This window comes from Ctenocephalides felis, unplaced genomic scaffold (genome assembly GCF_003426905.1).
Source record: "Ctenocephalides felis isolate EL2017-DRISC unplaced genomic scaffold, ASM342690v1 CF-g0.4_SCAFFOLD_00845, whole genome shotgun sequence".
NCBI classification, from domain to species: domain Eukaryota; kingdom Metazoa; phylum Arthropoda; class Insecta; order Siphonaptera; family Pulicidae; genus Ctenocephalides; species Ctenocephalides felis.
Genome location: NW_020536999.1, coordinates 7819646 through 7833163, shown reverse-complemented (window position 1 = coordinate 7833163; position 13518 = coordinate 7819646). Strand labels below are relative to the sequence as shown.

Below are 13518 nucleotides of genomic sequence, written 5' to 3'. Positions count from 1 at the left end.
CCATCCCTGCAAAAATTGTCAAAAACAATACATTGGCCAAACATCACAGTACATTCATAAGAGAATGAGACAACATGAATTAAGCGTCACTCATCATAAAAGCCGAAATTTCCAAAGTACTCTTGTTCAGCATTCCATCGAAAACTCACATAATTTCACCTTTGAACCCAATATTTTATATAGAGAGGATTGTACTTTTAAAAGACTTTTTTTCTGAAAGCAGTTTAATCTTTTTGAATTCGTCAAAAAGTGTTAATAAAGATCAGATCACAATATCATTCATGACTCATATTTAATTTTTTAAACCTGATTAAAAATATTAATCCTAATAGTTTTTGAATATGTGTATATATATACATGTATATATGTTATAATATTGTACATCCATATATATGCTTATATGTATGTTTTTGGGTATACACTATACACATACACTTGCATATGTGTTCATGTGTATAATTGTGGATACATTAATATATAGATATGTGCATATGTATGTATGAGTATGTAGGTGTGCATATACATGTTCATGTATGTATGTATATATATATATATATATATTATATACATAATATTTCTCAACATTTACTAAAGCAATATTTTTCCTTTTTTCGTAAATTACCAAACAAGAAACCATAAAAATCATTTTTGCCAAGAGTTCCGTGCTTTGTCCTTTACATCTGGCAGACAGAAATCCATATCAGTGTGTTTAAGTCTTGTGTAGTCGTAACATCTACAAATATCTTCCAAAAAAATCGAGTGTTTTTAACAAAAAAATATTAGTGATATGGATATATAAATTATTACAGGTAAATAATTTTCGCTTCTCAATTTTATATAAAACCTTTTTTAGTTAAGTCTTATTACTATCTATCCGGTACATAATCCATTCCTTTATAACAAAATTTTTCTAATTAATCTGTATTGACCATTGTTAATTAATGTTAATCAGTATTTTAAAAAACATTGTATTTGACAGAATAAACCTGATGATGGAACGTACCTAGTTCCGAAACGTCGTATTAAACATCTTCAAAAAACAAATTGTTTTTTATTATTGGATTTACTGTTCGGAAAAGAAACAATCAATATATTGAAAAAATCCAGGACTTATCTATTGAATATATATATATATATATATATATATATATATATATAGAATATCTATATATACTCTAAAGCAACTCGGTATACTGCAAAATTACGATTGAAAATAGATTACTATTCTAAGCGCGTTGAATTTATTAGATCTATGCGTTTATTTATAAAATCTGTTGTATCTTTTAAAATACTTGTCCGATTTAAAAGAAATATTTGACAAAATTATGAAAAATTAAATTATATACAACATTTTCTAATATTGTAAAACTCTAAAGTAACTCGGTATACTTTAAAATTTCAATAGAAAATAGTCTACACGCAATTACGTGTCTTCAACTATAGTACTTACATCAAGTTTATTGCATCTGTGCATATATTTATAAAAAACCTGTAACTTTTAAAATACTTGTCCGATTTAAATGAAATATTTGACAAAAAGATACAAAATTACTTTATAAACAACTTTTTCTAATATTGAAATGCTCTAAAGCAACTCTAAACTCTACAACAACTTTAAAATTACGATTGAAAATAGTCAACTCGCAATTACGTGTCTTCAACTAAAGTACATCAGGTTTATTATTGCATCTGTGCATATATTTATAAAATAAACTGTAACTTTTAAACGACTCGTTCGATTTAATTGAAATATTTGATAAAATTATACAAAATTAAATAATCTGTAATATTTTCTAATATTGTAAACTTCTACATCAATCTGGGATACTTTAAAAATACTATTGAAAACAATATATTATTTCGAGCTTGTTGAATTTATCAATCTATGCGATAGTTTATAAAATTTGTTGTAACTTTTAAAATACTTGTCCGATTTAAGAGAAATATTCAACAAAACTATTGAAAATTAAATTATTTATAATATTTTCTAACATTGTAACACACTACAGCAACTCCGTATACTTTAAAATTACGATTGAAAATAGTCAACTCGCAATTACGTGTCTTCAACTATAGTACATCAAGTTTATTGCATCTGTGCATATATTTATAAAAAAAATTTTAACTTTTAAAATACTTATCCGATTTAAATGAAATATTTGACAAAAAGATACAAAATTACTTTATAAACAACTTTTTCTAATATTGAAATGCTCTACAGCAACGGGGTATACTTTAAAATTACGATTGAAAATAGATTGCTATACTGAGCGTGTTGAATTTATCAGATCTATGTAACTTTTAAAATACTTATATATAAATATGTATACTTAAAATAAATTGTAACTTTTAAAATACTTGTCCGATTTAATTGAAATATTTGACAAAATTATACAAAATTAAATTATATACAACATTTTCTAATATTATAGCACTCTACAGCAATTCGGTATACTTTAAAATTACGATTGAAAATATATTGTTTGAGCGTGCTGAATAAATTGCCTATGTGCGTTTATTTATAAAATTAACTGTAGCTCTTAAACCAGTAGTCCGATTTAAATGAAATGTTAGATGAATGTACACAAAATTAAATTATAAACAACATTTTCTGTTTATATTTTTTAGCTGGTTGTATATCATTGAAAGAGCTCATTTACGGACAAACATTATCGTGTATAAAAAAGAATACAAAATAGCATTATTTTGAGACATTATATACCTGGAAAGTCCTAAAACTGGGTATTAGACGAGAAAAAGCCAACTTCTTTCGACTCAAATCTTTGTATTAGTAAAAAATCTCAAGCAAATATCTGCACATGTTAACAGATTTAGTATCAGTTTAGGGAAGTCGGATAAAACAAATACTGTGAAACATCTCCACTCGGATTCACTCCGAGGGAGGAGTTGTATCGGAGTAATATTTCCGGAGTGAGTTACCCATCTCTAGTACATATATATATATAAATATATATATCTAGATATATATATATATATATATATATATATATATATATATAAAATTATCTTACCGGCATCAAAGGTCTCTTGTTTAGTAAGAAGAGTCTGAACAGTAGACAAGTCCCGTCCAAATTCTTCACTCTTGACATGAGTCTCTTTATCAGCAATCCAACTTTCGACGACATCGGCCTTCCACATGAATTGCAGATAGGCCGAGTTGTCTAATAGTAATCCCTTGCGACGTTTGGCCAGATTTGAAAGGCCATCCAGTTTTCCCTAGAAAAGAAGGAAAAATAGTAGTGAACTAGTGGTGCATTAGATCGTGCCTTAAGGCAAATTGCTGAAACTTCCGGTACCGAAAATTAAATTTTTTAAAAAACCTTTGCCAAACTTTGAACAAATTCGATTTTTGTGAAAATTTAAATCCTTGAAAAAAAATTGACTTTTTTGAAATATGAAACTAATTAAAATTTAAACGAGATCGTTCTAAAATAATATTAAACCTAAATCTATTTCTTTTTCTTAAAACTACATAATTTCTGATTTTATATTTTGCCGCCGAAAAACTCGCAGCTGAATTGTTTTTAACTTCAACTTGATCTGTTGTTCATAAAAGAAAAATGGAGGAAAAATGTCAAAGAGGTTTATGGAATTATTAAAGTTAAATTCGAAGATAAATTCATAGTAAAAAGGTCAGTGTTAGAAATATATCATATTAAACAATAAACGAATTAGTAAATATCTAAACATATTTATTATTATACACTTAGACTTCTCATTTTTTAAGATTTCATCACCAATTAGTCTATTGTAACCAAACTAACCTCAAAAATGTCTGAAGAAACAAATTCAAACCAAACAATTAAAATCGAACCGATCGATGATTATCCTCAAGTAAAACAGGAATTTGATGATTATGAAAATACGTCAGATTTGTGTACGTATGATGATGATATATGTCTACAGCAATTTCTTAAATCTGAAGTTACAATTGATGAGGAAATAAAACAAGAAACGTTTGATGAGCAAGATGCTTCGGCTAATACAAACCAAAGGGTTTTAGATGAAAAACATTACAAATGTAACGAAGAGATCACTAATTCAAGTAATTTAATGGATAGCACGAACAAATCAATTGAAAGAGTTTCAGAAAAACGTAAGACAACTAGTAAGTTGAAGCGCTATGAATGTGAAATATGCCATAAATCATTCGTAACAAAACAAAACTTAAAACAACACGGAATAATCCATACTGGGGAACGGCCTCATGAGTGCAAAATATGCAATAAAAGATTTACACAGTCAAGTAATTTAATAAAGCATTTATCAGTGCATAATGAAGAACGACCTTATAATTGTAAAATATGCCATGAAGAATTCAAAGGAAAACAAAACTTAAACCAACACAAAATGATCCATATTAAAAAACGACCTTATAATTGTGTAACATGCAATAAAATATTCACAAGAAAATACATCTTAACCCGACATGAAATGATCCATACTGGACAACGGCCTTATGAATGCATAATATGCAATAAGAGATTTTCAGAGTCAGGTAATTTAAGACAGCATTTATCTGTGCATATTGGTGAACGACCTTATAATTGTGAAATATGTAATAAAACATTCAAAACGAAAAGCATTTTAAATCAACATAAACTGGTCCATACTGGGAAATAGTCTCATGAATGCATAATATGCAATAAGAGGTTTTCACAGTCAGGTGGTTTAAGTCGGCATTTATCAGTGCATACAGACGAATGACCTTATAGTTATAATTGTGAATTATGCAATAAAACATTCGCAAGAAAACGAGCATTAATGGTACATAAAAGTACAAACTGAAAACAGACAAAAACACAATCAACAAGACTTTTGTATTGACCGTGAAACTCATCACTTAATTTATATTTATCAGGGTACTAATTGTAATTTATGTATTATATAATCAGAGCTTTGTACTTCGTTGCTTAATAATATAAATATAAATGTTTAAATAATTATAATTTTTGTTTAATTTTTTCTTTGGGAAAGGCAACTTTCAATTTACATTAAATTTGAAACGTTCAGTCTATATGGAGCAAACTTTCGATTGTTTGTAACTTTTTATCAAACTTACCTGTAACTGCTGGCAACGTTGAGCAATGCTATCACCGTGATGATTTTTGTCATCTACCAAATTGGCACCGGTATCACAAATATCTTTGCACCTGGAGAAAAATTAAAAAATTAATAATTATATGTTTAAAAATGCTATATATTCTCTAATTAACTATTTTAATAAATATTCATTTAATTATATAAATTTATATTTAATAAATTTAAAATAAAAAAAAAATGATAATGTGTTGACAGCCCTTCTGTGTAATTTTATGTTTTTTCAAGTTAACGTCGGATATCGATAGAAGAACTAATTATAAGAAATAAATGTTTCATGCTTTTCAGAAAAGCAAATACTTTTCAAGTTACTGGCTACTGAAAGTTCGTTTCTTTTCGGCGTTTTTCATCGTTTTTTGCAAATATCTCCAAAAATATACATTTTAACAAAAATCATGTAATGAACAAAATTATATCAAATAAAATCTTAATAAATCGGTGTTTTATAATGCGTGCTAGAAACAATAATAAGCAAGATATGATAAAGCTAAGTCGTTTTTTATTTCGTTCGAGATTTAATTGTTGTATTTGAAGCCAGGTGTAACATTTTATATTATCCATGTGGTTTTATAGTGCTCAAAATAAGCTCTAAAATAAGTACTGTTATGAGTCTGTTTTTTTTTTTTCATTTAAATCAAATAGTTTTATGTGCGCCATTTCCACCTAAATTAAAATTAATTGATTTTCATCTAGAATTAACTTCGTTCAAGAGATTCCAAAATATCATGCAAATTGGAGCACAGTAAAAAAGTTCACACCTTTTACTCTCTATTTACTGCATTAATTTCGTTGATTGTAGATAGAATAGTGCACATATGAATAGGATTTGACAAATTAATTCACTTCAAATATGAACTTAAGTAATAATGTATATCGAATTATTATTAAGGAAAATGTAATTTAGATATTAATATCACTGAAAACAATTAAGATTATAAAAATTTTAGGTAACATTATTGAAGCAATTATTTTGGGTGGAAAAATCCACGGTGATATTGTTTTTTTAACACAGATACTATATATTAATTCTTTCTGAATTTGTTATACTGTTTAAAAGACTGCAATTTCCAATACGTATATCTTATGCTATAAGTCACAAAAGCAGACGATGAATTTTTGTGTGATAAATTTGGAAAATCCATGTTTTAGTCGTGAATAAACAAAAAAACATTTATTTATACATCTACATCTACAGGTATGACTAGAGATATTGTATAACCCTTGGCAATAAAATAAATTGAGGTAATGGAAATAAATTTGTTCAATAGATTCTAGTGTATATTTCTAGTATACAATTTTATTGAACATATTTCAATATTTGTTTGTTTGATGGTTTTACGTGGCTGATTTGAATTTCACTGTATAATTAAAGAGTTAAGTGTGGGTTCCGAAACTCATCATTTAAAGCAGTTGTACACTTAAGATCACCCATATGAATGTATATACATTTCGGTATAGACTGTAGTGTAAAAAATATAATAATTTTTAACTAAATGGTAAATATCAGTAAAGGCTGTTAATTAAAATTGGAACTTTTGATTTGTAGACAAGGATACAGGATAAATTCTGTCGGGTCAGCTAGTATATATATATATATATATATATATATATATATCAAATTAAAATGTTGCTTTACTTTTCTCTTCTTTCTTTACCTGTCTCTATGTGCTGCAAAGTCGCTTTCGAAAGCATCATGCTTCTTCAAGAGCCCTTGCACGGCTGCCATGCTGTCACCATAATCCTCGACTCCCAACAGCTGTTGTTTCTCACTGATCCAGGCCTCTTCCTCTTCCACCTGGGCCAAGAATTGCTGATATGTCAAACTCTCACCCAACTTCTGTCCCCTGTTGGCTGCCAAAGACTTCAGCTCGGCCCACGCTTGGTTCAAGGCTTTGAGGCGTTGTTCAATTTCTGGGACACCGAGGTTGGAGACGTCCATCAGTTTTTCACCAGCCTCCTGTAAAAGGATAAAGGATAAATGATTAAATTGAAGGACATGTTGTTAAGTGAAACTTCAACATGTTCAATAGGAAGAAACAAAGTAAGAGTTATCTTCAAATTTTGAAGATTGCCTGAATATATTATAAGAAGTATGAAAATGTTGCAAATTGTCTTAATGTAGCAAATGTTTAAAGTAGTCCTAAAAATGTTGAAAGTCGTCTGAGAGTGTTGCAAGTTGTCTGAAAAACATTTAAAATAGTCCTAACAATGTTGAAAGTAGTCCTAAATTGTTGAGAGTAGTCTAAAAATGCTGAAAGTGGTCTAAGGATGTTGTGAGATGTCTAAAAATGTTGCAAGTTGTCTAAAAATGTTGTAAAGACAAGTTGCAAATTGTTTTGAGAATGTTGCAAGTGGTCTAAAAATGTTGAAAAGAGTCTGAAAATGCAGCGAGTTGAATGAAAATGTTGTAAAAATAAGTTGCAAGTTATATGAAAATGTTGCAAATCGTCTGAGAGTGTTTTGTAAGTGGTGTAAAAGTGTTGCAAGTCGTCTGAGAGTGTTGCAAGTCGTCTAAAAGTGTTGCAAGTCGACTAAAAGTTTTGCAAGTCGACTAAAAGTGTTGCAAGTAGTCTCAGAGTGTTGCAAGTCGTCTGAGAGTGTTGCAAGTCGTCTGAGAGTGTTGCAAGTCGACTAAAAGTGTTGCATATCGTCTGAGAGTGTTGCAAGTTGTCTGAAAAACATTTAAAGTAGTCCTAACAATGTTGAAAGTAGTCCTGACAATGTTGAAAGTAGTCCTAACAATGTTAAAAGTAGGCCTAACAATGTTGAAAGTAGTCTAAAAATGCTTAAAGTGGTCTAAAAATGCTGAATGTGGTCTAAAAATGTTGTGAGATGTCTAAAGTGATCAAAAAAATATTGTGAGATGTCTAAAAATGTTGTGAGATGTCTAAAAATGTTGCAAGTTGTCTAAAAATATTGCAAGTTGTCTAAAAATGTTGCAAGTTGTCTAAAAATGTTGTAAAGACTAGTTGCAAATTATCTTGAGAATGTTGCAAGTGGTCTAAAAATGTTGAAAGGAGTCTGAAAATGCAGCGATTGGAATGAAAATGTTGTAAAAATAAGTTGCAAGTTATATGAAAATGTTGCAAATCGTCTGAAAGTGTTGCAAGTCGTCTGAGAGTGTTGCAAGTCGTCTGAGAGTGTTGCAAGACGTCTGAGAGAGTTGCAAGACGTCTGAGAGAGTTGTAAGACGCCTGAGAGAGTTGCAAGACGCCTGAGAGAGTTGCAAGACGTCTGAAAATGTTTAAAACTATTTGAAAATGTAGAAAGTAGAATGCAAATGTGGCAAAGCCTCTTCAAAATATTTCAACATGTTTGAAAATGTTGCAAGCCATCTCAGAATGTTTGAAAATGTTGCAAGTCGTCTGAGAGTGTTTTGTAAGTGGTGTAAAAGTGTTGCAAGTCGTGTGAGAGTGTTGCAAGTCGTCTGAGAGTATTGCATGTCGTCTGAGAGTGTTGCAAGTCGTCTGAGAGTGTTGCAAGTAGTCTGAAAATGTTGCAAGTCGTCTCAAAGTGTTGCAAACCGTCTCAAAATGTTTCAACCTGTTTGAAAATATTGGAAGTCGTCTCAAAATGTTTCAACCTGTTTGAAAATGATGCAAGTTGTCACAAAATTTTTCAACATGCTGGAACATGTTGAAAGTTCATTGTAAATGTTCAAAATTATCTAAAAATACCGTAAATGACCTAAAAATATTTTAGATTGTCTAAAAATATTGTAATTTGTCTGAAAATATCGTAGATTAAATGAAAATGTAGACTGTCCGAAAATATTGTAGACTGCTACATATATTGTTTGATTAAAATGTGAATATAACTTGAACTACCAATTGTGAATTGTAACTAATATCAATGAAGCTTGCGTTAAAGAAACAATATTAGCTGACTAGAAAACAATATCAAACCCTCTTCATTTAAATATTACAAAGTTTTACTTCTACAGTATATATATAAATTTTATAATAATTGTATTTTATTTACCTGTACAGCTTGAATGGCTGGTTCATGTGAACCTAATTCAGCTTCCAAACGCTTATGTTTCTTCTTCAAATTTTGGACTCCAGTCAAATCACGTCCGTAATCTTCTGAATTTACCAACAGTTTCTTTTCCCTGAATAGAAAATACATTTAATATTAAAAAATCATCAAATCAAATACAAAAATCTATCATTGTTTTAATACTGACTTGATCCAACTTTCTTCGTCAGCGATATCTCTGAAGAACTGATGCAAAGTGTTGGCCTCGTTTAATCTCTGTTGTCTGTGGGCTGCTAGATTCCTAACACGTTCATAACGTTCATTGATCGATGTTCTCTTTTCTTGAATTCCTGCTGTGTCGAATTGGCCACTGTCTACCAAGGAATCGGCTTGTCCATTCATATCTAGAAAAAGACTTATAAACTTGTGGAACATTTACAAGAAAAATAAGGTTGATAGGTATTTGTTACCTTTAATTCTGTCCTCATGAGCTTGTATATCAGCTTCGACCAATTGATGTTTCTTCATCAGATTTTGCACTGATGCCAAATCTTTACCAGCATCTTCTGAAGTCAATAAAGATTCCACTTCGCCCAACCAGAAATCAAGATCCTAAAAACAAATTCCATTTAAACAAAAATCATGACAATAAATATAAAATATTTATATAAAACTAGCAAACCGGACGAACTCCGTTTCGCCACCAGATGGTTTCGTGAGAAAAATGAAGAAACTTTTTGTTTGTTTTATATTTGAAAAGGAAAAATTTGATTTTATTATACAACAGTAATGAATTTATTTTGATTACAAAAATGAAGTGTTTGTTAGTTGAACTTCTCTAAATAAATGAAAGTGAATCCGTAAATTATCCGTTTCATTGAAGTGCTCTTTGGTAAACCACATTTTTTGTTTTTTGGTCTGACGTTAACACAAACAAAGCGGATGGATTTCCAACTCGTGAACACGCAACGTATAACTGCCCATGTGAAAAACAATGATTTTCTATATGATCTATTTGAAATTAATCCCGCAAACACTAAGCGATTGGCCTTGCGACTTGTTATTGCGAACTGGAAATTGCAATCGTTTGAAGTCAAACGGAAGACCAGTCGGAATCATTGGTATGTCACCAAATCGCCAGCAATTTTTGCTTGAATGGTGAAATTCAGTGCGTGTACATCATATTTCTTGGCGGGAAGAATTGCTCGTTGACTTAACCAAGCATATTTCTGAAAATTGTTGAAATCGGTTTGTGCGTTCTAGAGTTAAATCGTCAGGAAGGAAAACCCGACTTATTTTTATATATTATTTTCATTACTCGAATTTTTAATTACGGTGTGTGAAGTTTCAGCAATTTGCATTAGGGAACGATGCCATGCACCATTAATTTTATCAGCTATAAACCTTGCGGAGCCCGAGACCTTTCCAACGAATTGTCGAAACCGGTTCGTGCGTTCTGGAGTTAAATCGTCAGGAAGGAAAACCCGACTTATTTTTATATATATAGAAAATATATCATTTATTACCTTGACTGCAGCGATGTAAGTCCTCTGTTTATTGGCCTCTTTCAGTTTCAATGATTTCTCAGTAGTCTTCTGTGTCAAGAATTCCCATTGATCAGCAATTGATCTCAATCTCTTCTGAACAGCTTCTTCGGAACCACTGCACTGGTTCTTATCGATCAGATTGCCACCCATGGCCAAAACGCTTTGGATTCTTTCAGCATTGGCTGCCAATTCAGCTTCGAAGGCCTGGTGCTTCTGGTGTTTGGACTGGATGTTGGCAGGGTCTTTGTAAGACTCTTCGGTTGCCAATTGGAGTTTTTCGGCGATCCAGTTTTCGATTTCGTCCGCGTCTCTGGAGAATTGCTGAAGTGTCTGCTCGTCACCGAGGCGAGATCTGGAAAAGGATAATCGGGTAAATGACTAGTGGTGCATGGCATCGTGCCTTAAGGCAAATTGCTGGAACTTTCCATACTATAATTAAACATTCAAGGAATCAAAATAATCAATAGTTGTTTTAAATAATTTCAAATAGATTATTATTTGAATTAGAATTATTTGAATACATACTGTAAATTTGCAAAGCGCTTTTTAAATTGGACAACAAACGTATTCTACAAACAAGAAATTTGTTCAAATTTTGATAATATCGGAATTTTCTCAAAATTTTGAAATTTTTAAAAGTTCGATTTTTTTGGAATTATTTTAAAAGTTTGAATTTTTTGGAATTTTTGAAAAAATTGATTTTTTTTGAAAAAAAATCGATTTTTTGGAATTTTTGAAAAAAAAATCGATTTTTTGGAATTTTTGAAAAAAATCGATTTTTTCAAATTTGAGATTTTGGAAATTTTTGAAAATATTTGATTTATTTTTGAAAATTTCGAAATTTTTTTGAAACATTTGAAAAAAATCGATTTTTTTGGATTTTTTGAAAAAAATCAATTTTTTCAAGTTTGGGATTTTGGAAATTTTTGAAAATATTTGATTTTTTTTGAAAATTTCAAAATATTCTCAAATTTTGGTAAGAAATCCATTTTCTTTTTGAAATATTGATATTTTTTGAAATTCTTCAAAATCTAGATTTTTTTAAAAAATGATGACAAATTTCGAAAATTTGAATATTCTGAAACTTTATATTTTTTTTGAAAAACTTGAATTTTTTTTTTAAATATTAAAAATTTTCAAATTTGTAGATTTAAATTTTTTTGAGAATTTTCAAATTTGTAGATTTAAATTTTTTTGAGAATTTTCAAAATTACGACATTTTTTGTAAAATCATTTTTTGTACACAGTCAAGTAAAATAATTTATCAATTATTCAAATCGGACGCTCTGTTCTCTCAAAAACTGAAAAACCGTTTTTGGCATTATTTGCCCCCTATCTCCTAAAAAGCTAGACCTGCCATTGCCAAAAACTAATCAAAACGTCTTCTTATCAACAGGAATCAAATGTTTTTTGAATTATTGAAATCGGTTGATCCGTGCGCCCGAAAACGCCGACAAAAAATTGTATCCACACACACACACGCGCGCGTACACACACACACACACACAAACATGCATACATACACACACAAACATATATCCATTCTTTTAAAGTAAGCCAAAATCTTCAGAAACCTTTAGAACGTACGGGAAGTTAATAATCAAATCACAAAAAAGCTATTGGTTTACGATTAAATAAATTTAATTTTGAAATTAAAATTATGTTTTTGATATGAGATAACCGTTATTTCTTTTTCTATCGCAATTGCAGAGTAATTTCTAAGATTGTTGTGGTAGAAGTAAATATTTTTCACAGAAGATAAACTTTTGATACATTTTTTTTGCATAGATTTGAAATCATTTAAAATATCGCATTTGTAAGTAATATTTATGTCGTTTAAGTTTTAAGTCATTTATTCTGTTATCTATTTAACCCTCCGTCGGTCGGATATTTTTTCACCTTCGAACGGTCGGAAAGGTCTGGCTGGACCACCATTCATTTTACATGCATTTATATGGGATAAATGAGTTTTTGGTGTCTTATATATTAACTATTATTAGTAGTAAATATTTATAGTTTTGATTTTTTCTTTTTCTTACATGTGTTGAGCTTGCTTTAAGCAAGTTGCTTATAATAAAAATATTACATATTATATTATATAAAAAAAATTAAGAATGATAAAAAATCGTTGCTTTTTTTTTAATTTTTCTGTTTTATATCAATGAAAAACAATATTTATTCTTTTTCGGCGCCTTTGAAATGAATGTGAAATTCAAACGAAAACGAAGTGAAGTGCGTCGCCTTTGAAATGAGCTGTAAAACTCAAAGTGAAAATATAATTTCACTACAGGTTTGTCAAAAAAAATTTCGAACGCAGTACGGGTAGAAAAATTGTTGATAATGTGTGCATTACTCATCCGATTTTCAGTGTTTGCGATTACCAATAAGTTTGGTAGGTTTTCAAGGAACTCTCGTCATGAAAATACTAACATTCATGTTAGAACACATAGCAAAGAATATAAACAACGCAGTTTGAATAGAAAAATACCATGGAAAAAGACAAAATACTGGTTTACATATATCAAAAAGCGTATATTTCATACAAAATGTATGGGTGGTCTAGACAGACCTTTCCGACCGTTCGAAGTATAAAAAAGTTAATATCCTTATAATTATCCTTCTGTACATTTTTTCGTCTTGATTTTTTCAATGATCGACAGCTAATGAAAATTTAGAAAAAGTCAAGAAATTTCAAGTCGATAGGATTACTAGAAGTATTTTTTTTTTTAAATTGAAGTCGAAAAAAGTCTGGCTAGACCACGCCGACCGACGGAGGGTTAAATGAAATAAAGTAAAATAATTTTGCTTTATAGAAAATTCAGCTTTTGTAAACACAATGGATTAAATAAATTTTGAATAAATGATACTATCA

At 29.8% G+C, this 13518-nt stretch overlaps 2 protein-coding genes across 2 annotated transcripts in view; one reads left to right on the top strand and one right to left on the bottom strand.

The window, feature by feature from the left end:
* Window positions 1-3032: 3032 nt before the first annotated feature.
* The window catches only part of LOC113364114 (spectrin alpha chain), a gene marked incomplete at both ends in the record, with an annotated part of 40968 nt that continues 30482 nt past the window's right edge, over window positions 3033-13518 (bottom strand). Inside the window, 7 exon segments of the mRNA XM_026606583.1 lie at window positions 3033-3237; window positions 5084-5174; window positions 6777-7078; window positions 9103-9232; window positions 9308-9503; window positions 9570-9711; window positions 10626-10998. Coding sequence (XP_026462368.1) covers window positions 3033-3237; window positions 5084-5174; window positions 6777-7078; window positions 9103-9232; window positions 9308-9503; window positions 9570-9711; window positions 10626-10998 — 1439 coding nt within the window.
* Window positions 3610-4811, top strand: LOC113364117 (zinc finger protein 345-like). The gene is made up of 2 exons (XM_026606587.1): window positions 3610-3653; window positions 3749-4811. Exon 2 carries the CDS (start codon window positions 3793-3795, stop codon window positions 4642-4644), a length of 852 nt encoding a protein of 283 aa, XP_026462372.1. The 5' UTR covers window positions 3610-3653; window positions 3749-3792; the 3' UTR covers window positions 4645-4811.